The sequence below is a fragment of the Trachurus japonicus genome, chromosome 15, assembly GCF_045865225.1.
Source record: "Trachurus japonicus isolate A0001 chromosome 15, Traja_1.0".
NCBI classification, from domain to species: Eukaryota; Metazoa; Chordata; class Actinopteri; order Carangiformes; family Carangidae; genus Trachurus; species Trachurus japonicus.
This window is the reverse complement of record NC_140921.1, coordinates 19,501,591-19,526,798: the sequence shown is the minus strand read 5'-3', so window position 1 is coordinate 19,526,798 and position 25,208 is coordinate 19,501,591. Positions and strand designations below refer to the sequence as shown.

General features: G+C 39.2%; 1 protein-coding gene across 1 annotated transcript in view; it reads left to right on the top strand.

Moving 5' to 3' along the window:
• Window positions 1–25,208, top strand: part of eys (EGF-like photoreceptor maintenance factor) — a 158,693-nt gene that overhangs the window by 81,380 nt on the left and 52,105 nt on the right. Inside the window, exons 29-39 of the mRNA XM_085800277.1 lie at window positions 5,052–5,223; window positions 5,580–5,658; window positions 6,107–6,306; window positions 10,620–10,744; window positions 11,327–11,451; window positions 11,965–12,178; window positions 17,241–17,431; window positions 17,565–17,656; window positions 20,259–20,409; window positions 20,537–20,649; window positions 20,967–21,217. Coding sequence (XP_085656403.1) covers window positions 5,052–5,223; window positions 5,580–5,658; window positions 6,107–6,306; window positions 10,620–10,744; window positions 11,327–11,451; window positions 11,965–12,178; window positions 17,241–17,431; window positions 17,565–17,656; window positions 20,259–20,409; window positions 20,537–20,649; window positions 20,967–21,217 — 1,713 coding nt within the window. The remainder of the gene's footprint in view (window positions 1–5,051; window positions 5,224–5,579; window positions 5,659–6,106; window positions 6,307–10,619; window positions 10,745–11,326; window positions 11,452–11,964; window positions 12,179–17,240; window positions 17,432–17,564; window positions 17,657–20,258; window positions 20,410–20,536; window positions 20,650–20,966; window positions 21,218–25,208) is intronic.

Genomic DNA, 25,208 nt, shown 5'->3' with positions numbered 1-25,208 from the left:
CTGTCGGTGCATTTGTGTTCTCTGAATCTTCAGTAAATCATCTGCTTTCATATACAAGCTTCTTAATGTACTGTAGCAGTTTTATGCCCAGAAATCTTCCAAAGGCTCCGACTATTACCCTATTTTTTCAAAAATGATAGGAGAATATCTAGTCTTTTTCTTTTATATGTAATATGTTTGAGCTTTGAGAAATAATTGAAGCGAAAAGCCAGAAAATAGATATTATTCATGTCTCTGACACTTTTAACAGCTTTTATCAATACTTTTCTTACCTTTCCAAAATTCTGTGTGACCCATTTTTCCAAAAGTGTTAGACTAAACAAGAACTTTTTTCATCTCGCAGTGCTCGTCACCTCTTGGAAAGTCAGGTGTCAGTATTCATCATTTGTTCAAAACAGTCTTCAGCTATGGCACTCACCTAATAGCGTGTAATTACACTTTATTTTTATATGCGGTGTCATTTTGTCCTCCACTGTGTCGAATTGAGAGATTTTCCCATTGTAAGTCAGTTTTGGCAGCTGCCAGGATCTCAGCTGTCGTATCACTCTCTAGGTTGTTTGGTTTAAAAGGCTCCGTAATCCTAATAATGTATTATTTAACTGTACATAGGCGCTGTGTTCTGTACTGCGGTCAGAAGTCATTACAGTGACATGATTAATGGGTAATTGTGTTTATATAAATCACAGTTTAAGCACACTATTCGTCACCTTCTGTTTTCTCTTCTTCACCCATCATTAAGGAGCACGTTCCCTTGAGTGATAGTACAGTGCAATCAGCACATTGTTGCAAGCTGCCTCAGTCAGCACATTGTTGGATGATGATGTTCTGGCCCCCACAGTGTTGTTTTGATGTTAAGGCTTCAGTAAATTCAGTCCTTTGCTGGGTGAACTGTCGCCGTTATTTCCATCCCTGCCTTTTAGCCTCTTCTGCTTTAGAGAAGCATTATATATTTAAAGTGAATGGAATATCATGTTCCTCCTGTGCTAACATTAATTAATACATAATAATTATATATTTATTAATTGTATGAATTAAATACCAGCTCATATTACAGTGGAACAGAGATAGAACATGACTTAATACTTGAAATAATGTCAAATATTTTCTCAGAAAACATACTGTATGTGTCAGTCTGTCACCGTGTCAAGAAATAAGTCAATCTACATTTAAGTGCACAGTTAAGATATACGATGCTTTGTATTTTAGCTGTATTAAGCTGCAGCATTATTCAGTGTTCAATATCTACAGTAATATCATTTTCAGCTCTATCCATATATCCATACAATGTTGAGGATACGGAACCTGAAGTAATATACGACCTCTGACCTAAATAAAACCATCAAGATACATCATACCATTAAGTGTGAGCCTCACTCAGTGGATGATGGGAAATACATGTGTCATAAAATGTGTGTTAACTGACAAAAGGGATTTTTCTTCCACCCATTTGACCTCATTTCCCTCATCACACTTCTGTTTTACATTATCTACAGATCTATTTCTCTTGCAACTCTATTGTTATTTTTGGTTTCAAACACTGCTTTGTCACTTATGCTGTCATGAACTGAACTTCCCAGCTGTCACAGAGCTTCCCCTCTGACTAAATGAAACAACTTATCAGTTTGGGGACAAGAAAGGAACCGTTTTATAGTCTGTTACGAGAGAATGTGATGGATTTTGTATACACTAAAGACAGTTTATTTATTCTCTTTCATGATAAAACACTGGGGCCAGTAAATGCATTTGTGCTCCCGCTGTCACTGTATTTCTTTACATCTGTCTCAGCCAGCAGATAAAAAGCCAACCAAATGATTAACAATGGGTCGGTCATCATTTTTCTCATTTTTCATCTCTCATTTCCTGGAAATCGCTAGATTCTACTGGTATTAAAAATCTTTTTTTCTTTTTTCTTTATCACTTTAGGAAAAAACAACAACATAAAAAACTCTTGGATGTAGAATTAGCCATCATCCATTCATTTATTTTTAATTCCTTAGGAAACATAGTTACTTCTGTGGCTCCCTCTAAAGCACTGCTTGCGATAATTTAGACTACTATAAACATCATCAGTGTATTTTCCCACTTGTGGTATGATTTGTTGGCAGGAGGAAGTCTAATTTTGACAGTTTCTGTTATCTGGTGTTTCCCTCACAGCTTGAACTCTCAGCTCCCCTTCATTTCTTCTGTGATCTCATTGCTATTTTTGTGAGGTCTACATGAATAATGAAAATCATCAACTCCCTGAATAGAGCTGACTTATTTAGCAAAGCTTCGAGACTTATCTTAAGTGTGTGTGATGGACAGCGGAAGGTGTAAGTTGTTTTGGAGAATAATTCATGCGTTCCCTTCGAGTCAGCACCTTTGGTGCAGCAGTTGGTACTGGTGCTGTGTAGTCACAGCTGTTTGCATATACAGCTCATACAGTATACACACTTCCATTAGTTCAGTGCTGCACCTCACTGACTCCTCTCAGGGACATTACAGGAGAAGGCAATCAGTGCAGCATGATCAGCTGTTTTAGTCAATTATATTTATATTCATGATCAAAAATGATTTATGCTTGTCTTATTAAATACTGTTTCTAATGGGGAACTTTTTCTACACAGTTTTTGTTGTTCATAGATAGTTTTTGTTGTATTGAGATATCTACCTGTGATATCCCATGTGAATAGAACTTTGTTCTGCCCACAGCAGTCAAAAATGAAATACAAAAAATCAAAAAAAGAAAATCCTCATACCAGCTTTCACTGGCACTATTTAAAATGAATATATCTGTGGATGGTGAACATTTTTAATACTGTAAACACAACACATGAGGTTCCTTCATTTCCAGTCTGATTTAAATAGAGACAGAAACCACACAGTCTTGATTAAATAGTCCTCTAAAGATGACGGGCATCTTTACACAACAACAGTCGCTTCATTAAATATCTATTATCACTTTTCTTGGATATTATTTTTTTGGCAATTTAATAATTGCATAATTGACTCTTAATCCAGTGTAGATATTAGTGAGTCAGCATTTTCACATCCCTGCATTTTCTTAAAGGGATATTTCAACATGTTGGCAAATTCGCTGATTGCCATAATCCCTATAGTCTAGGAGTAGGTTCATTACCTTTAATTGTCGGTGCAAGCTGTTTTTAGATCAGTGGGGAAAGAGCTGCACAGCAAATGCAACAGAAGTGCACAGTATTTCCATGTTTCCCTCATGAAACTAAATACACAATCCAACAACTCCAAAACACTCTTGGCATTATAAGCCAGAAACTGAAAATTAAAATGAATGCCAGTGAGACAATCATCACAGTCATGAGACACAAGTAAAAGCTTTGAGTTGTGTGTCTGTTCAAGGTAGACTGCCACAAAGAGAAGAATGACATTTGAGAAAGGTGACTTGTGGATTTTAGATTTTAGCTCAACAACCCAGCAATTCTTTAATGCAGTATTAGTTTACTGTGCACAGCACGGTCATGTTTACCATCCCTGCCAGCCTATGATCTTTATATCAAAGGTTACTAAAAAGACCAGAGAGGAAAACATGTCATGCTGGTGAGGCAGTTTTATCTGGACAGTTTGCTCACTGCTGCACAGTGACTTATTTTCCCTTTAAATGACTGCAGTGGTTCGTTTGTAAGTAACAAACTGTTCTGCAAAGTGTAATAAAACAAGACTGATTTAATTGGGGGTTTTTAAAAGTATATATATATTTTTTTTTTCGCCTTTTAAATGGAAAGCACAGTCGAGAAAGAGACAGGAAATGGGGAGGCAGAGAAGGAAGAATGACATGCAGGAAAGGGCCACTCGATGCGGGATTTGAACTGGCGCTGCCTGCAGTGATGACTGTAGCCTCAACACATGGGGCAGTGGCCCAATTTAATTTAGCTTTTTAGTATTTATTCTTTTTAAAGTTGCTGTTTAGATGTTAGATTTGTGTTTGTCTTGTAGCCAATGTTAGCATAGCACAGGAGTTTGCTTAGGCTACAGTATCAGTTTGTGGGTTAATCATGAAATTGAATTCCTTTACACATCAGAAGCTCTCCCTAATGACAAAGTAACAAATTCTAACACAATCTTTTCTACTAGCTAGCTCCGGCCTGTGTTGTCACTTCACTGATAGTAACTCACTGTGTCCTCCAATCGCCTATCACTGCTCAGAGAGCACATTATAACCTCTTGTATTATGAAGACAGTGGTGGGCAAAGCTCTTGTTGAACGACAATAACCACTGTTAACTCTTGGCTAGAAAACCGACATATAACTTTAAGTTTTGAATCACTCTCTGAAGAGGGAGAAGTGTATCGACACAAGGATGCTACGAGAGGGACATCAGTTGGATTGGATGGCATTTACTTTACAGCGCAGTCAGCTACAGCACAGTTTTCAGTTTCAGTTTTCATCTTTACAGTCTTATGTAGCATATACCATAACCATGGACTGTAACCCATAAGAAGTTTTTATGATAAGGCTAATGTTTTCTTTGTATCACAATCAACAAATCCACTGAAAAGACAAAACAACAATGACTTCTGACAACTCTTTGTAGACACAGACTGACACACATTTGATTAACTGTGCTACATCCAAGAACTGTTAAAAACATGAGAGCTCTGGTGCATTTTGTCAGCATATTCCCTCAATGCATTAAACATTGCGAGTGTAGTGTATTCCTCTCAGTTTGTGAAGCTAACAAAACATTGGGACTGTGTCCTGGAGCATACAGTGATGTCTCCAGAGATCCAAAATGCAGAGTGCAGAGATGTTTCAGAATTATCAAAACCCAGCCTTGTTTGTTTAGTATACAAAGATTTACATGGTTGTTTCTAGCAAAAAAAAACTCAAATTGAACCCAGACTTGCAGACGACTTTTAGCACTGAGCTCATATTCTTGACTGCACCCTACTACTGTACATTAGGCCTATACCGTATTGTATTATTTGTGAACAGTAAACAGTTTGATTGCTGAAATATTTAAACTAACTACTTTTTCTTGTAAGTTGTTTAAGTTGTTGTACATTTGATGTTTTACTAAAATATATTTAATTTCCTAGGTGCACGGTGTGAAGTTAACATCAACGAGTGTGTTTCAAACCCATGTCAAAATAGTGGGAGATGTATTGATGCGCCTAATCGATACTACTGCTCATGTCCTGATGGCTTCATTGGGCTCCACTGTGAGACCAACACTGATGAATGCATGTCAGCGCCTTGTCTTCACGGGAGGTACCGATTTTTCTCCGTCACTTCAAACAGAAACACTGCACATTGTGCCAAAGTGGCGTGGAATAATTTTTAATTGCACTCCTTGCCGCCGGCAGTGAGTGGAGATGTACACTATGTCACATGTGCTAATGTGATGCATGTACAGGTTGTCTCAGTCGTCTCTAAATTACAGTCATTAATTCTGTTGAAGGGGGAAGCACTCATTCACTCAAAAGATTGTATCTCTCTTAGAGGGTTCTGCATAAACTGTAGAGCAAAAGACCTGAATATATGAATGCTTTGAAGTTCATTGCAAACTGTTGTACTGTATAATTTTGATGAATGAGTACTGACGCCATCTGTTGTGGCCTTCTCAGCTGTGAGGATGGGATACAGTCGTACTCCTGCTTGTGTGAATCTGGATGGACTGGCAGCAGATGTGAAACAAACATCGACGTGAGTTGAGCTTAATTAATAAACCTGCTGGGCGTTCAAGAGGAGTGTCGGGAGAATTTTCTAATCTTTGAGTGGTATCACTAATTCTATTGATTTTTCTACACGATAAGTCATTTGAACTACCAGGATCATGTAAGCATTGTACAAACACCTGATTAAAAGAAATTGCTTAGTGTAATTGATTTGAACCACAGCTAGTGCTGGACTCTAGAGATAAAGCACTGAGTTGCTTACAAAGTCTTTGTGAGCATTTAGTTGAATGAATAATCTGCTTTTTAACTACAAGCACATTATTCTAACCCCAAGTTAGTTTTCTTTCTTTTTTTTTAAACACACTTATGTGCATACACCCATTAACATTTCATTTAATAGTAATATGTGTCAAATATTTAATATTATTAGTGCAGTGCCTGACCCTTGTAAATGATTGATGTCTTTTCATTTACAGGACTGCGCTTCCAGTCCCTGTTTGAATGGAGGCTCGTGTGTGGATCTCACTGATAAATATGCATGCTTCTGTCAAGATGGTTACACAGGGAAAACCTGTGAGACTGATGTGGACGTCTGCAAACAGGCCGCCGTTAATGCCTCGCTGTGTTTCAATGGGGCCACCTGCCTCGACGGTGAAGGATCAAACTTTACATGCAGGTGAGTTGGTCCACTGCAACATGTCCTTCGTTGTTTTGATGTAACGAAACTGAAGGATTGTCCCTGGACAGCATCCATACAAATAAGAGTTGACTGGAACAACATGGCATGGTGAGCGCAGCTGAACAGATGTTACACATTGTCATGAAGAAGAAGACGGAATCTTTATTATCCAAGTAGTTTTAAAGGGATAGTTAGCAAATAGCAAATTGGCCCATTGCCATAATCCCTATAGTTTTAGGAGTAGGTTCGTTACCTTTAATTGTCGGTGCAAGCTATTTTTAGAACGGCGGAGCAGAGCCGCGATCTGCTCAGAGCTACGCTACGGAGGCTAATGGGATTTCTTGGTTTCCCTCATCAAACTCATCAAATACACAACCCAACAAGTCCAAAACACTCTCGTGGACAAGTTGTGACCTGCACATTCACCATGCTATGAGATAATAACGGAACGATAAGAGACAGAGTTGTTTTCGAGGCATGCAGAGACTGCTTGCTGAAAAACTGTCCCTGAAGGCAACGCGTATCAGCGGTTTTGCACGAATTTACCTCTAAAACAACTCTGTCTCGTAATGTTCCGTTGTGCAGGTCACAACTTGTCCATGACAGCGTTTTGGAGTTGTTGGATTGTGTATTTGATGAGTTTGATGAGGGACACCAAGAAATCCCATGAGCCTCCGTAGCGTAGCTCTGAGCAGCTCGCGGCTCTGCTCCGCCGTTCTAAAAATAACTTACCGTCAATTAAAGGCAACAAACATACTGCTATGACTATAGGGATTATGGCAATGATCCAATTTGCCAAAATGTTGAACTGCCCCTTTAACACATAGAAAATCTGACCTCTGCATTTAACCCATCTGTAAGCAGAGAACACACACACACAAGCTTGGAGCAGTTTGGCAGCTGCACTGTGACGCCCAAAGAGCAGCTTGAGGGGGAGGCAGAACGGGGATTAGGTGCCTTGCTAAAGGCCACTTTAGCCATGGATGTTCATCCACAGCTCCCACCCATCTCACCTCCTGCAGTTTGTGGGATTGACCCAGTGGCCTTTCGGTCCCAAACCCACTTCTCTAACCTTTGGGCCTCAGCTGCCCCAAAACTGTCACAACAGGCCTGGCAAGCTCTTGATTCCTCCACATGCTAGGGCAGAGTACATGGGGCTGCGCTCAGAGCTATGGTACACTTAGCATTTAACTTAATTAACTATCTAAAAATATACTCTGTATATAAAGAAGTTAGAAGGTGGTCTATTTTCTTTTCTTTTTTAAACCTTTCAGAAACTAAAGGTCCAACATCCAACGTGTACACAGTGGATTAAACAGTGTTCTTTTCTGCTTCAGTGTGATAAGTGATCCCACGTCCCACAATGATTCTTTTCATCAGCTCTTTAATTTTAAATCAAGACAGTTGGAGAGAGCAAACTCATGAGCTAATGTTAATGTTCACTTAATTAGCCTAACAGCCAACATCTGATATCATTTGGATGGGTGGATGGATGGATGGATGGATGGATAAATAGATAGATAGATGCTCTAAATTTGCATCTTGAACAATTTACATCAGCGCCACTGTTCCAGAAAATGTTTTCTTTTCTAATTAAACATGCATCTCATCTCACAAGATTGTTGCTACGCCATACTGTATCTGTTTATGCCTATACAGTAGCAGTCGGCCAGGTTGGTTGCAGGAGAATCATTACTTTTTAATTGCTGACACACTCTCCCTTGAGTGATGAAGTGTATCTGAATACAAGGTGTACGTAGTAAGAGTGTGCAGATTTGACACAGCGGCTCCCTGGATTCCTTGTAGTTAATTACACTGTCTAACCTTGTGCTGATGTGCCGCTGTATGCTCAGTGTCATGATTTAATGTATCCCAGACTACTCCGACTCCAAATAGGTTGCTGCTCTTTGTGGTGTTATACAGTGTATTGATGCATAGGACTCTGTACTGCCTCAGCTAAGCATTTTTTCCCTAATGTCTCCTTCATTGTAGGCTCACTTGTATATATATTACAAGGAGGCAATATACAGTGCACACTAAGGACAGAGGTAGTATACACACACCCTCTGGTTATTAATGTCATTTAGTGTCCTGCTGATCTGCAATAGGGTGATTGTGCATTGTGTGCACTTCCCACAGGAAGAGAGGGTTTTTTTTTTTTTTTGCTGAATTTGAATTAGATGTGAACATAGGGTAATTTGTTGCACTATTAGTTATATCTGTGCAATATTAACTGTTATTGGCCAAACTGACTCATTTACAGATGAAAGAGATTAATGAATTATAGATGGAAAGCCAACATTTTGGCCTTCAGCTGTGTGGATATGTTGTGTAGAAATGCACATTTCTACACTACCAGTCAATTGTTAGTCTGGGGTTAGTTAAAAGATCTTTGGTGAATTTCTGGGTGACAGAAGGCTTGAGTATTTGTATCCATATTGCCAACATTGACTATGGCTTTAAAATCACATGAACAGATTTTCTTTAGTGGCAAACACATCTTTTTCCACTTGGATGGAGAAGTCTGTTCGGGCTTGTACACGGACTAATGGGCTAAAATATAGAATCGGTCATGCAATGGTTTCTTGGCTAATCTCCATCTATAATACTTGAAATACAGAGTGTTTTTTTATCTGCATGTTGTGTGTGAAGTGGTGCACACTCAGTTCTGCACCTGTTCAGCAAATGGCCTCAAAAGCACTCCATTCTCTCACTACGTTGGTGGTCAGCCAATAGGTCATGCATGAAACCTTTGTTGATGTTGCAGTGTTGTAGGATTAAATCAACTGTGCCTCACAGATCTTAGGTTACAAGAGAAGTCAAAGGAATTTTAGCCTCATGAATATAGCAGGAGTTTGTTAGCATGTATTCAAGCAGAAAATGTGGAGAATTTCCACTTTGACTTTCATGTTGTAGTACTAGGTGGTGTCACCTTTTCTGTTGTCAAATGCCCCAGAAGATGTTCACAGAGTTAGAGATCTGGTGACTGAATTGGAATCCCATGCAAGTCATAGACCTTGAATTTTCCTTGGCCTTATTTAGCTTTGATGCTTCATCAGGCTCATTGACCATCTGGAAAATGATTTTTCTTCTGCAAACTTAAAGCCAGTGGGGATGACATCTGCAGATTTGAATGCTTCTTCTCTTTGCTCAAGGTGCATCTTATCCTGTGCAAATCTCCACAACAGAAATCCACTGCTGCCTAAGTATTTTCTCTCTGTTTACCTGTGGGTTTTGCACATGGCTGAATTAATCCAATCTGTTTATCTTCCCTTCTAATTAGGTCTGATTTCAAGTTTGTGAACCTAACTTGAGTTTTCACCAGTGACTTTTTTTCATATTGTTTGGCATCCTGATGTTTTAATCAATAAGTTATTGATGACCTTAATTAGCAGTAATGACATTAACACATATAGGGCCATATTGATTCAGTTTTATGGACTAAACAATCAGGACTGTCAGCTTGAGAGTTTGCCGTAAATACAAGAACTCCAAAGTATTGTGCTAGGAATGTAAATATGTAACTGTTGGTTTGTGGATTTATTATAAATAGACAATTTCAGAAAGCATTGAGAAGTATTATGGAAGTATAAAAATCCAATATATCATAGACACATGTTGACCCAGCAGATGGAAAATACATTGTTGAATAGAAATGTGCAGTGTAGTGTATAATAACATACATTTCCAAAAAATAAATTGTGGGAGTCACTTCATAAAAAAGTCAATAAAGGTTAGTAATGTTATTTAATATAACTTCAACATGGAGTTCCAGAAACATCTTATTACTAGAGGACTATTGTCATTTTTCCACTTTTGATAATGTAATTTAAGTCATTAAACAGTTGCAGCAAAACCATGTTAAGAATCATAAAGATGATAATCGAATGAAAAGACACTCCTTTTCTAAATATGACAAATCTGACAATTGTGAATGTTTGCCTCACCGCTACGCCTAATCCTAGCACACAAACAAACAGACTGTGAAATTTGTATTCATGTTGTTTCTGTTTTTTTCTCATCCCACATCATGAGTCATTAGAACAGTGTGAGCTGTTAAACTGAGCTCTCTTTAGTTTATCACCTGATTTATCGACTCCACTGCTGTGTCCCTCAAAGGTCATAATACAATTTGAAATAAGAAGCAACAGCTGACACAAAATAAATTAATAAATGAAGTCGTAGTACTTTTTGATGAATAATTGAAAAAAAAGAGACAGTTTGCGGATACAGTGTGTCAGACCCACAAGAAGGAACTGACAGCACTGTGAGACGGCCTCACAGTTTTAAAGTATGATGTGTTTTTTTAGCTGTCCACCAGGTTTCATGGGGGATTTCTGTGAAGTGGATGTAAACGAATGTTGCTCAACTCCCTGCCACAACGGTGCCATTTGCCAAGATCTTATTAATAGCTATGTCTGCCACTGCAGGTCAGGTGAGTCACTCAAACACCCTGAGAGTTTCTACATTCCATAATAAGGTAACCAAAGCAGCTTCTCACCCGATTTACGAGACCTCTTACAAGAAAATCTTGTTTCTCATGAGCAAGAGTACTAAAATTAAACCTATATGGCATGTCATTTTTGAATGGAACAAGCACTCACTGTGCCCCAAAAGCAGTGGAGAGCATTTTACCATATGTAAAACATCTTAATACTTACAGAACGCCCATATTGGATTGAAAGGGGCCATATACAGTGTCACTAAAGGTTATCATAATGCCTACATAGCTTCGGAGCCTCAAAGCCATTCAAAAGTCATCCACTTTTCTCTAGGGAGAAATTTGTAGTCATACAGTACTAAAAAAGACAGTGATAAAAAGACGATACTGCTCGGGCTCATTAAAATGTATGTGGCATCTTACTCTTTAGTGAAAGCCTTTTCTTGTCTGTGTATGTGTGTGAACCCAAAAAGAAGCAAATCAATGTAGGAGAATCTGATTGATATTCACTTCAGAGGGTGGAAGTGGGAGAGCCTGGGCTCAGCACGGCACTCTGTGGGCTTTTGTTCCTGGCAGGTTGGACAGGCCTTCACTGTGAGGATGACATTAATGAGTGCCTTCCACAGCCCTGCAACCAGGGGATATGCATTCAGAATGATCCAGGCTATGGCTACACCTGCTTCTGTCGTCCTGGATTTGTGGTGAGGCTCCCCACCTTATTCTCCATGTCCTATCCCCTCTCTCTCTCTTTTTTTTTAAATTAACCTTTAACCTTTTGCACTCTCAACCCTCACGTTCCTCTCTCAGCAATCATATCCTGCACTGTTAAAATTGTTAGATTTTCTTTTACTTTGTTCTTGTTCATGGTCTAATAATCATTTCTATCCCCTTGTTGGAGCAGCAAATCAGATGCCTTCCTCATACCAAGAGATAAATAGCATGGCACATTTTTTTATATTTGTTACTACTACTGCTACTGCTTTAGATAACTAAGCTACTCGAGAAATAGTTACTCGGGAAAAGAATTTTAATGTTGGACATAAAAATGAAAATAATCTGATTTATCAGATGTTGTCTTGCATCACGTGGCTAAAACAAATCCTTCATTTGTATTTAGTTACATAATAGCGCAAGCAAAGTAAACATAACATCCCACTTAGCATCTTATCACACGGCAACAACACATCTAAGGGCTGTTTATATTACATACACAGGGGAAGAACTGTGAGCACAACTATGATGATTGCCTGTCGAATCCATGTCCAGAAGCATTCTCCTGCGTAGATGGTATCAACAAGGTCAGTTGCCTGCCTCCTGTTACGGATGCTGTTCCCTTGGCGACTGTAGTCAAGAACATCACTCGTGGCTCCACACCTAGAGTGTCGGTGCCAACACTCAGCCCGATACCAACAGCTGAGCAAACCACAGGTACGGACCACTCTGTTCATGCCTGTCTGTACATGCAGTGGTAAGAAGAACTGCTGTATTTCTTCAGCTACCTTATTGTTTCCATTTCCTGTCAGTTTATACTTCTGCTCAACCACAGTTTCGAGGAAAATATTATAACTTATGTACTGATAATTCAAGTTAAAAGTTTACATAAGAAATTGGCATAAAATGCAATGCACTACAGTATATAGATCATTGCAGTGATTCACAAGCTTTTTTAGCCTTTACTCATTGTAAAACTGGGATCCCTTGTCACATTTTACATTTCTCATGCCAATGAGTTGATGAGCAGTTTTATCAACGAGACATTTCCTGTCTCAGAGCTTCATCTCCATAACTGTTTGAGGTCCAAAGAGATAAAAGTATTTCGAAGTATAAGTATTTCTGAGCATATTTTGTTGCTGGCACTTTTCTACTGTACTATGATCTTGCAGAACTTTTGCATGTGATGTATTTGTTGAAGGGCTACATTCACCTCAGGATTTAAGCACTACTTCTTCCTCTACACTGATGCTGCAGTAGCCTCCAGCTCTCTTTTAAGCAGATTTAAATGTTCAGTTACTTCAGTTCCTAATTGTTAAAGACATATGTACAACTTCAAAGGCTAATTTAACTTGTGCTTCAGTTTAAATTATGGTTACATTTTTTGGGGGGTTGCCCGGGAGTTCACAATGTTTGTACCATCCCTTGTACAAAAACCTTTTTTGATGTATGAGAAAGAGCGTATGCCTACGAAACTATGAAACATGATAATGAAAAATACTTATGTACTGTACGTATGAAACAGACTCTGATACTGAAAAGGGACTCATTGTAATGGACAATTATTTTGCGACAAGGAATAACACTTATAACCTTAATGATCGATCAGCTGAAATGCAGCAGTGTATCATTTTAAATTATTGTTCCTCAGTCATGTCATAGCTCGCATTACTGCGCTATTACCTCCAATATCATTATATCATGTGTTCAAGAAAGTGACACTAAATTATGTAAACTAATAAGCCACAATCAATTTGTTTTGAAGGTGGTCCAGGGATTTTTTTTTTCTTATTCAAATTACAAACCTATCCTTCCCTTGTCCTTGCTACCAAACATTTTTGCTGTACAAGGGTTGCCAGTTTTGAATGAGGGGAGGCTCCCGCCGAGTTGGTTCTGCTCCAAATGTGATTTTAGAGCCTTTGCAACATCGCAGATGAGGATGTATTAAGTTTGATTGAGAGATTGTCATAGTTTGTGCAGCTGCAGTTGGAAAAAAAATAAAATCCTGTGAAAATCTGGATTTGTATTTACCATGTAAGAGCGACAATAATTCCAAAGAGTTATACGTCCAATTGTTAGTTGGGGCTATATCCTTTAACGTTAAAATGACAGACACAGAACAGAATGTGTTGTACATTATTGGGACTGGGTTCAGTCATCTCTGTGAGAGGTTGAATTCAGAGCACTGGGCAGATTGTTACTCCTTGACAGATGAGGTCTGTCTACCTTTGAAACTGTTCACAGAGCTGTAAAACAGACCTATTGAACACAGACGAGCTTGAACCAATTCAGTGCGACACTCTGAAAATCACTGTGGGCCAAACATAATGGAGTCCTCCCCGCTGCACCTGGTCCAGCCCTCATCCGGCGCATATTGCACCAGTGTTTAAAGGGTTAAATCTACACATAAGACACTGGTAAAGAAAAACAAACCCAGCACCCACACACCAAGACATCTCTTTTACTCCTTTTCACATAAGTGCATAATCAAAGTAAATAAGTTTTAAAGTGAGAGGACCCAGAAACATGAGTTTATCTAACTAGGTCACCATCTAAACACATGCAGTGCCCTTGGTGCTGCTTGAAATAGACTCAGACAGTGCTCCTTTAAACCTAAGACTGCTCCACAACCTTTGAAATGTACCAAGTCAATGGGAATTTAATCATGGGGGAGACAGTTAATGTGCTTCACTGACAGTGGAGGATTCAATTTCTCAATAGAACGTGTGAATTTGGTCATGATCTTGACTCTTTTTTTAGACTATAGTTTTGAAGTAAAAAATAAATTCCGTTCAGCTGGGTAGCAAACGTGTACACAACAGATGGAGGTGATTGTCTTCTGGGTTTTTTCTCTTCCTATCACTGCACATGCAGTGCTGAGCTCCACAGTATTTTAGCCCTACAATATGAGAGCTGATGGGAATCTAGAAAGCACAGTGCTGGTGGAAGGAGGCTTATAGTAGTGCTAAGCCACGATTTGGTTGACTCTCCTTGGAGTGATCATTGCAGCACAGGTGAAGCTGTTATCTTCTGCAGCCATGTGTAGCAGAAATGAAATTACTTAAGCTCCTCAAAAATCTGCTTGATGAGTAAGAAGTTAGCCCCAGGGTCATTTTGAACATGTTTTGGGTCAGTCACCTTGTTAACCTCCACTTTAACATGCAATCATTTCGTGTTCTGTTTTGTGTTTTTTTCACGTAGTTTGTTTATGACTGACTTGGCAGTATCTAATGAATGTAACAATTTTTATATATTCAGTGACACAACTTTGCCTGTGAGCTATAATGACATTTGCATGATGTGCACAGTTATGCATATTCATGAGCCATAAGGGTGGGCGAGATGAAAAAAAAAGTGTCTATATTTGTCGTTTTCAGCTGCAGTTCATGGCCTGTTTGCTCCTGTACAGTAACTGTCAGTGCAGTGTGTTGGAATTTCATCAGTTATTTTTAAAACCAGGCAACAAAGATATAATTAGACACTCGATTTGGGATTTTAAAAAACACACACACAAAAAAAAACATATTATATTTAGGATTTGATTCCTCTGTATCTGCACTGTAACAAAACGAAAACCTTCTAACATCACATAGCTCCAATATAAGACATTTTTCTGCCATTGTGGTGGGTGCAGAATGACCTTTTGCCTTCCCCCAGGGCTCTGAAATTGCAAGAGTGTAAGAATGTTCCTCAGCAGTATTTTATCTCTGTCTGTGACAAGTTCAATCAGTCAGTCTATTACCCTACCCAATAAATCAGGGACAAAACAGAACTTACATCCCGGTATTTTTTTTTTTTTTTTTTAATAAATGGGACATTAACTCTATATCAATTAAATGTCTCCATCCAAAGTCTGCACTCATATAAATTGATCTTAAGTTCACATTTGAACAAATATATTTTTCTAGTGGAATATCTTTAACCTGTCTGACATCCCCGCGCGGTCTGTGCTACAACGTTGCGCTCCACCCCTTCACGTTACATTAAATATGACTTATATCAATTTTCTCACCTCTTTTATGGACATGTATTAAGACTGGTCCTAATTATATCTGATCTGAAAGATTTATATCAAGAAATATTCCCACTGAGACACCTTCTTTTTCTATTGAAACTGGAAAAGCTTTTGAACTTGGTACAGGAACAAAGTCCTTGGTCAGCGTTATGTTACCAGTAAAAAAAAAAAAAACGTGCATAACAGGATATTGAAAAGCGAGAAGTATAGGATACAGTTTATATTGCAGAGATTTACAATTCAGATTTAGTCCAGCTAGTTCTTTGAGAGTTGTGGATGAAAAATCTGGTGTGAGAATGTAAGGTAGTGGTAAAAACAGGAGACCTTTGAAGGAGAGACTATAGCTAACTGCTAATGAGGCATGATACTGCCTCCTGGCAGCAGCCTCAGACTGCATCAAAGACTACATCAGACTAAACAAGGCTTTAAAATTAATGAATAGCTTTGTCTCTGAGGGGTAATTTTCCATCATCAGCATTGGCAAACCCCATTGTCAGGAGTGAAGGAGAAGACAGCACAGCATTGTTGCTTTGTGCATTTATCCTCATTAATTCACAGATCACAGTGGGTCTGCTCCTGATAATTCTTACTTTTTTTGTCAGGGGATTTTCCTCAGGGTATTGGTCGTATAGCTCTCCAGAGAAAATGGGGGTATTTAGGTTAGCTTGTTTGCCAAATGCCCTGAGGGCCCCCCCTGTCAGATCAAAGGGGGTCTGGCCCATTAGGACTTGACGTGTAACAAATATTGATAAAGGTCTCACTTGCAGCTGCCCGATTAATCATGGCAACAACTTTAAAGGAGCTTTGCTGATTTCTCTGGTGCAATAATGTTTTTTTTCTAGATAAGAACAGACAGAGCATGAGACAGGTGCATCCAGGAATGCTTTTCATTTTAACAGTCTCCCCCGTTTGACTTTTCTGCAACAAATTGCTCTACTTCCTTCAAATGAGAAATATATTGAGCATGAGCACTCCTAATGCTTCCCTTCAATTGCAGTCTGAGTCAGTCTTTTAAGTTTGTCTGCGTCACTACCCCCAATAAGCTGGCGGGCAGTGGAACTTTTACTGAAATACCCCGTAATTGCCCATTCTCATGGATGATATAAACCAAGTTATTCCACTATAAAATGAGGCATGTAATAAACTTGTATGAATACGTTCATTTCAGCCAAGACTCCTCTCTCGGTTAATATAGTGCCATTTGCATGCTTCACAGCTTTTTGGCAAATAAGAGTATTTACAGTATGACTGTACAGTGAGAAAAGGAAAAGCTGTGATGCTACCAAGAGCCCTTCAAGCCTTTTGTTCTGCTTTCAAAATATAATTATCTCCTTTTTGCTTCTGGTCTCTCACAATAAATCTCCCTGCACTGCGCGTTAGTCTCTTTAAGCTGCATCCCATCTATTTTGCCAAGGTTGTTTGATGGACACAAGTCACATTTACATTTTCCTTCCTGAGACATACAGTATAGAAGTGTGCGCAGAAACGACAAACTTTACACTGACGCCTCCATGGTAACAGGCGTCTGCCCCGTTGAGGTGCCCACAGCCAAACTCTGAATCTTTAATAATTCTGAGGGTGCTGGTCTGTACCTCACTGTGTGCACTGACCTCCCGATAGAGGATGCGAGTGAGAATTTCTTCTTTCAGGAATCAATAGAAGAATCTCAACAGATTCTACAGTAAAGATGCATAAACTACAGACTGACTCACTTTTATTTACCCGCCCCCCCTTTCTGCTTCTCTGTCTATATTTATGTCCTAGATTCAAGCTTTATTCAGTACTTCGGGAATTCATACCTTGAGTTTGGGGGTATTGACCTCAGCGCACTCAACAACATTACTGTGAGATTCCAGACCCAAGTGGCCCAGGGAACTATATTTTATGTGGACCAAGGACCTGCTAATGGCGATTTCTTTTTCATGAAACTCTTCGTCTTGGATGGGATCTTACGGGTAAAGCTCCAGTGAAGTAGTTATTATTCATGATTGTTTGTTAAGGTTGTAGTAACTGCATGAATAAAATACTCTGTTTACTGATGAAACACAGCTGTTGCCTGAATTTTAAACTCTTTCTCAACAATTTCAGTACGCCTTTTGCTGCAACGAGGAGGAGGCGATCACACTGATCAGCACATTAATTCGTGTTGACGATGGTGCGGTTCACATTGCTAATATCAGGTATGTTCCTTTTGGTATTAATTTAACCCTGTGAATCTAGAGTGTATGTTCAGGTCCGTGTTGTGGCCATTTTACATCCATTTTACACTGTATCCATTTAAGAGAAAAACTGTAAATCAGTTCATTTTGCACCTCTTAATTTATTAAGACCCTGATGCCCTCGGTTATGTATGTGCTTCAGGCAAGAATCTATCTTTTACAGAGGCAAAATATACAAATTCACAATGATAAACTACCTACAGTAAAGGAGTTCTTAGTAATGTACAAATTCTGTTCAAATACTGTTAGCAGTTATCAGGTGGTATTAACCTGATCCTTGGTCATCTCTTCATTTCAAGTGTGGCATATAGAAGGGCTATAACTAATACCTGGGGAACACATGTAATTGGCAGGAATCGCCAGACTGAGAATTTAGATTTTTTTTCAAATGGGCAAATGGGCTTACATTTTAAAGAACTAAACGAACGTCAGAATGTGCCTATTAAAATGCATTAGTGATCACAGACCATGTTTTATTGGCTGTTCTAAAGTCTTCATTTGCAGTTTTTCATTACGAAAAGATTAACAAGCAAGAGCTGAGCACAAAATCAATGTTTAAATGATTTAAAGTGAGGCTGTGGCCCCTTTAGTTATATTGTTCCTAAGCCCATGTGCAATCTTGCTGCCAGCCCTTTCCATTACGTTCTGACATGAGAAAGATTGTGGTTTCATTTCGAGATACAAAGTTTATTATGTATGAGCTGGAAGCTGAAATAAAGCGGCTAATGTTCGACTCATATCGAATCAGTTTACTTTGTATCAAAGGGGAGAGTATAGAGACTTTTAAACAAGGCACTACGAGGCTATTCCATCTTTTTTGTAGTAGATGCTCTGTTTGGGCGAAGATAATAATAGACTAATCTTAAAAGATAATATTGAAAGGCTGAAAAATATAGATTAGAATCTTGTGAAGGTGATCTCTGAAAACAGGTGAGTGCAGATAGAAGTTAAGGTACTGAAGGTGATAACCAACATACTGTGCAAAAGGTGAGCAAATTATTTTCCGCTGAAACAAAGCCGACTGGGAAGGTTGCATGTTTCTTGGCAGAAAGCTGCACTGCCCTAAATATGCAAAGTGTATCCAGAAAGTCCAATCAGCTTTAAGGGGATACAAAGCTCCACCCCTGTTTTTTTTTCCCCTTGCAAGAAAAATAATACAGCAGTATGAATCAATCATAATGTTCTGTACCAACCCCTTGGAGACATTGCAAGAAAGAGAGCTGTCATAACTAGAGCATTGGTAGTCTGGAAAAAATGGTTTCTGGTGTCACAAAGCAAATTCTTTGTAATTGTCTGATGGCCGAGTCCGTCCATCTTTGTCTGATTTGACCCAGAGCTACAACACCATGGCCATCCTCAACGTCACTGCCTACCTCATTATAGACTTTTAATATATCTTCCCGTCAAAGACACTTTTCAATATGTTAAATAGAAACCCAGTGGGGCTGACTTCTCAAGGACAGTGAGCACAGTGCCCTCTGGCTGCTGGCCAGGCCGCTCTGGCAGACTGCTTCTAAATTAACCGCTTCTCCACGCTGGCTCTAGAGGAAGGACTTATGCAGCTCGGAGTTAGTGCCCCGAGTGTTTAGCCGGCATATGCAACAGCCTGCAAAGTACAGGCTTAACAAATCAGACTTGATTGCTTCACGGACCTCCTAACTTCCACTCGGGGAACAAGGGGTATCAGGAGACACTGGAGAGGAGACTGTGCATCTGTGGCCTGAGTACCCTCAAGCTGCAGATGGGTAGTCCAGAATCTGCACTTAGGTAATTATCTGCTCTCCCCTGTTGTTTCAAAATGGAGAATTGGTTTTTGAAATCTATGAATGGCTGTGGGGTGGGTCCAAAATAGTTGTGTCAAGGCTCATAAGACACCCAGAGAAAACAAAATGGAGTTTGGCAGCAGCTGCAGCAGCAGCACAGAAAAGGATTGTGATAAATAAATGTATCAGCAATTTGAACTAAACAATGATACACACTTACCAAGAGTTTTTAAAATCTCGACATCCAATAATTTACTCTGCTTCTTTATTAGCAACATGGCCAAATGCTTATTTACAACAACAGGTTTTTTTCATTGTTTTTTAATGTCAGTCAAAACACATACAGTATTAGAATTAGTGATATGTTATAATTATTACTGTATCTGCAAGAGGAAGCTGTACGTCTCAATTGCAGTACTTCATTAAGAGCTTCGTTATACAGTACTGCAGCTGCAATAATAGATTTATTTGAAGTTATTGTTTGAGTCATAAAACAGTCAGAAAACTGTTCTTTTGTTCAAACTGTTGGTGTCATACAAGTCATAACATCAGGGATAACTTGAAATTGTTTTCTTATCACAAATACAACAGTTTCTGTCTATTTCATTTATGAGGATATAATGTATAGACCATTTTCACGATGTTGTCACAGGTTTCCAAAGAGAAAGCATTGAGATTTGTATTCTTAGGAGGAAATAGTAATTGAAAGATCACTTGGTCCAACACACTTCTTAACACCAGATGACGCAACATGTAGGAAACTTTTAATTCAAGCCTCAAGTGTTCACACTCTTTCACAGGCAACACCTGACGCCTTGTGAAGCAGAGCTAACTCTTTCGGGCCACCAGAAAATCAAGAGCTTGGCAAGTAATTACTGGTTGGGACACATGATCCAAAGCACAAACCACATCTTGACAGGTGGTCTGCCTCAACACTACCGTCCCAGTCAGGTAAGAATCACACTGGCTCTTTGGTTTCTCCTCTACAAGACACCAATGTTGAAAAGGATGTTACATTATACGTCGCTAAAATTACATCATGATAAAAACTAATTGTCTATATTTTTTCTTCCCTTAGAAAGCAGAACCTTTCCACAACTACACTGGCTGTATTGAAATAATTGAAATGAATAACCGGAGGAGTTTTTACACATCTGATGCCATCACTGGAAGAAATGTAGATCAATGCAGGTAACGTGAAGGATTATCACATTTTCTCTCCTGTTTTATCGGTAAAACAAAAAATATCTATGGATAATTTGATCATTTTGTATAATACAAACACAAACAGACACATTTTGCTTTGTCTGATTCATTGATTAAAAAAAACAAAACACTTATTGTGACAAATAACACAGCCTCTATCTCCTCTTTGGATGTTAAATTACTGCACTTAATGTGTAGGATTAACTGCACAGGAAGAGAGCTCATGTTTTTTATCCTTAAAAGCAAATATTTCTTCCATTAGATTTGATATAACCATCTCAAATGTTGGTCTAATTTTACAGATATACTCTGCGTGCCATTGAAGTCACCACGCCAAGCCCCTCAACTCTGGCAACTCAATCAACCATGCCTGAGACAATAACCACAACAACTGTGCAAGCTCCCACACAAACACCAACTCTGTCTAAACCTCAAGTTTGCCGTGACGGCGTGTGCCGCAACGGAGGAACATGTCATGAGCTGCAGCTTCCTGGTGGAGCTGTGCCTTCCTGTCACTGCCCGCTTCACTTTACTGGAACTTTTTGTGAGAAAGGTAGGCCCGTGGATTTTTCTTTTCTTTAGCTGACAGTGGTTCTCAGTTTTTAATACATAATATATAAACACACTCACACACACCCGCGCACACACGCGCAGTGAAAAGCTTAAAAAACTACTGTACTGTGACCTCCACAATGGTATCATCAAGAGCCAGCCAACAAGTTATGTTGGTTAATATATGCTGAGCCTCTTTGGCTAATAGGTTTTACTGTGAGGGAGAATAGAGTCAGCTGCATTAGGAATTTTGAGTGATGTGAATTATTCAGGATATGATTAATGAAATGAAAGATCCATATAAGCAGCTTGAACCATCGCCGTGTGTCCATGTTCACCTCCAACGCTCGCTGAGAATGAGAGTACGACCTTGGAGCACTCGCTCAACATTCAACTAAAGCTCTCATCCCCTGTCCCCTACCAAAAAATATTTATTTTGTACCAACACCAGACAGCACAACTCAACACACAAGAAGTTTCTCCTTTGCAGATTGCTCCTCGGTGCACTTATGATGTAGCTTCTGACGTGTCTCTCTACCCCTCCTGCCATGCGTGATGCGCTCTGACACTGACAGTGAAGAAAACAGGATCCTGTAGTTTGCTATTGTTGCCATTCTCCGTCAGTGACAACAGCGGTAACACACGAGTTGTGAATTAATTGCATGTGTGCTTGATAAAGCAAGCCGAGCTGCTCACAACTAAGAGACGTTTTCGATGTGGTGTTGTGATAGCTATGTTCACTCCACTGCACTCTCGCCACAGCATATGATTAATCCTCCAACATGGAAAGTCTGTCAAGCTTGGACACCTCCACATGTTGGAGTGGCATACACAAGACTTTTATAGAGTTTGAAGGGTGTTTTTTTTTTCAGCTTTTTCAAACCGAAAACATGTGTGAAAGTGTACAAAAGTTTAAGTGGTAGTGTAAGTAGATAAAACTACGGTATGTTTATGTGTTTGAATGTGAGCTGCAGTCATTAGCCTGTTCTCCTAAACTCCACCCACAGGGATGATAAATAGTTTTCTTTAGTCTGCTAGTTTTGGAAGTAGGACTATGTTAGATGAATTGGTTGAATCTGTAACTAGCAATTAGCAGAAATTGCAACACAGTCATTGTTCGTGCGGAACAAGAAGCCAACTTTTATCTAATCTCTGTCTCGGATCAGTTAGTGCATTACTTGAGCTATGAATTTTGTGGTAATGTGCCACTATGTGAATTGGAAAGAAAATAAATACCCACTCTCTCATGTGCTTATATCCCAAAATAACAACATCAAATGTTAAACTACAATTAGCATTAGACAGGAAAGTCAGGGAGACGGGATGAGCAAAGGGCCAAGGGTCGGACTTGAACCTGGGTCGTTACAATTAGCCTCAATGACATACACTCTATCAGGTGAACCACTGGAGCTCTGTACTGCTGCCTGCTGCATTTTCTCACAGCACACAGAAGTTGTCTGTCTACTGCTCAATGATAAACTTCACCAATCCACTCGTGGCCCAACTAGTTTGGTTTTTCTTGACATTACATTATTCACAACAACCCATGTGCCACTGCTATCCCTGTAAATATGGTACATATAGAGAGAGTCTATGAGTGAGGGGGTCCTGCAGGTATCATGCAGGACAATGAATTATCCCGTAGGACTTCTTTCTAGCTCATCAACAATGGTGAGCCAGGCTTCCCCCTTTTTTCCTCACTTGCTCCCGTAAGTAAAACACACTTCTCTTCCACTGCAGCGTGTTTTGTACTGCACTAACAATTCTTTCGGTCATGGGGTTTTAAATAATGAGTTCTGAATAATAGTGGTCACCAGATGTCATATGTGTTATATACATTTTGGGCCTGGGGAATATTTCAAGCAATGGCAAATCTCATTAGCATTACAAAAGCTTTCTATGAAGGAAGCTGGATTGATTTTCACCTCTGTAACCCTTGTGTATGATGTAGGCAGTATGCATAATGTTGTATTTACAGAATGTGGACATCAGACAGACTGCTGCACAAAGCTAATCATTAACAGTCATTAACATGGCTCGAGTAGCCTGCGTGCACCTGACACCCTTACTTGACACCTCTGCCATGTGTTCTAAAAATGCAAATTTACAGGTGTTTAAGTGACCCACTGAAATGTTATTTGTCTCTCCAGGCACTGTAACAAAATTGATGCTATTTATAAGGCTTCACTCTCATTTGTTTTTTCCATGGGAGACAACTACGTCAAAGGAAAGCGGTGCCCCTCTCTGCTTACATGACAGGGATGCTGCCTTGCTAGACCAATTATTAAACAGGCTTTGACCAACGTCTAAACAGACATAATAGTATACTGTATGGAATATGATTTGTTTATTGATTCATTGACCTATTTATTCGTTCCTTTATTTCTAACATTCAGGTTCAGAGAAGGGTGTGTTAGTGTGGTGTGCATAGAAATATTATAATATGTGACTGCAGCACATTAGACAGTTGTATGAATGTATTGCATTCAGAGCTTAATGCTAGCCTTACTAATTCAAAATGACTCCTGCCAATCCAAACCTGCTCATAATGTGATAATCAATACAAACAGTAAAAGTCCAATGTCATTTATACCTGTAAGGTGAATCAGATGTTATGCTTGATTAGATAATAGATTTGCTTTTTTTTAAGAGATGGGATTTATTCTCAGCCTTTTCCTTCCTTGACCATAAAAGTAAGTTCCTGCTTATCCCTCAACTTGTCACACTCATAAAGTAGTTGCCTTTTAGAGTCGTTTTGCTGAGTTTGAGAAATTGCTCCCCCTCAAAAGCAGTTCAGTCTCTCAGGTTCAACAGAGTGCAATCTCATATGATCACTCATCCAGTCATGTGCTTTGCAGCACAAGCTCTGGTTGCCCGCAGACGGTGTCCAGAGGCTGTTTACATGCTGACAAAGTCTGTGAATGTGTATTGCTACTGCAGCTCTGCTGGGTGACAACCTTGTCCTCATATCTTGTTGAATTAAGTAACAGCCACAAGAGAAGTATAAAGCAAGTCACCCCCTGTGCTTAGCTAATTATAGATATGTCTCCCTACCCAGTGACTAACGATGTGGACTTGTTTGTGTCCTAGATGAAGTGCTGACATGTCATACAGCATGTATCTAAGATGAACCTTAGGTAATGCATTTGTCTATGCAGCCCTTTTATATTTCTGACTAATGTGTTACTGATATAATTAGTAAGACATGTTCTAATCTGGCAAGTGGATCATTCGACTTCATATATAAAATGAAGAAACAAAGGCTTTACAATCTGTATTAGATGTTATGTCCCCTATCCCTACAGATACCAGACTCAGATTAGAGAACAAGACATACAAGTATAAGTATCTCGAATTCCAATACTATAAAAGGGTTAAGGGGTTAAGCCTAATCCCCTAACCCTTTTTATTTAACACAGTCAATAGTGATGAACATTCTTACAGAGGAGGAGGAGTGCAGTAGATGTAATGTGTTTATAAGCGAAGCTAATTTGTAGGCACCACCCCTGGATAGGCTTTCCCATAGAAATTAAAACAACATAGTCAGTAGGACTGGTTGAGGACTGTGCACATATGCATATGGCTGTGTGCCTACAGTACATGAATGTATTGTAAATGCGTAGGCATACAGGTAACTGCAGTATTTCCATTTTATACTACTTAATTCTTTGACTCCACCACATCTCTTATCACATCTTCTAAAATGTTTTATGATACAATTACTATAAAATACAAAACATATAAGGAGTTTTATGCCAAAGAAAATGATTTGCACATTTACAGTGTGTGACCACCAGTGGATCCTATATTAGCAAGTCAGTGCTGGATTCAAGACTACAACAGGGAATGGTGCTATTAGCATTTTCATATCCAGTGAAGCTGCAGCTGCATCCCTATGTAGCAAAAATGTCATATGTCATAGTAGCAAATGCATTATTGAAAAAGATACACATTTTTCTAAGGTAGTATTATACAATGTCTGCACACGTCTT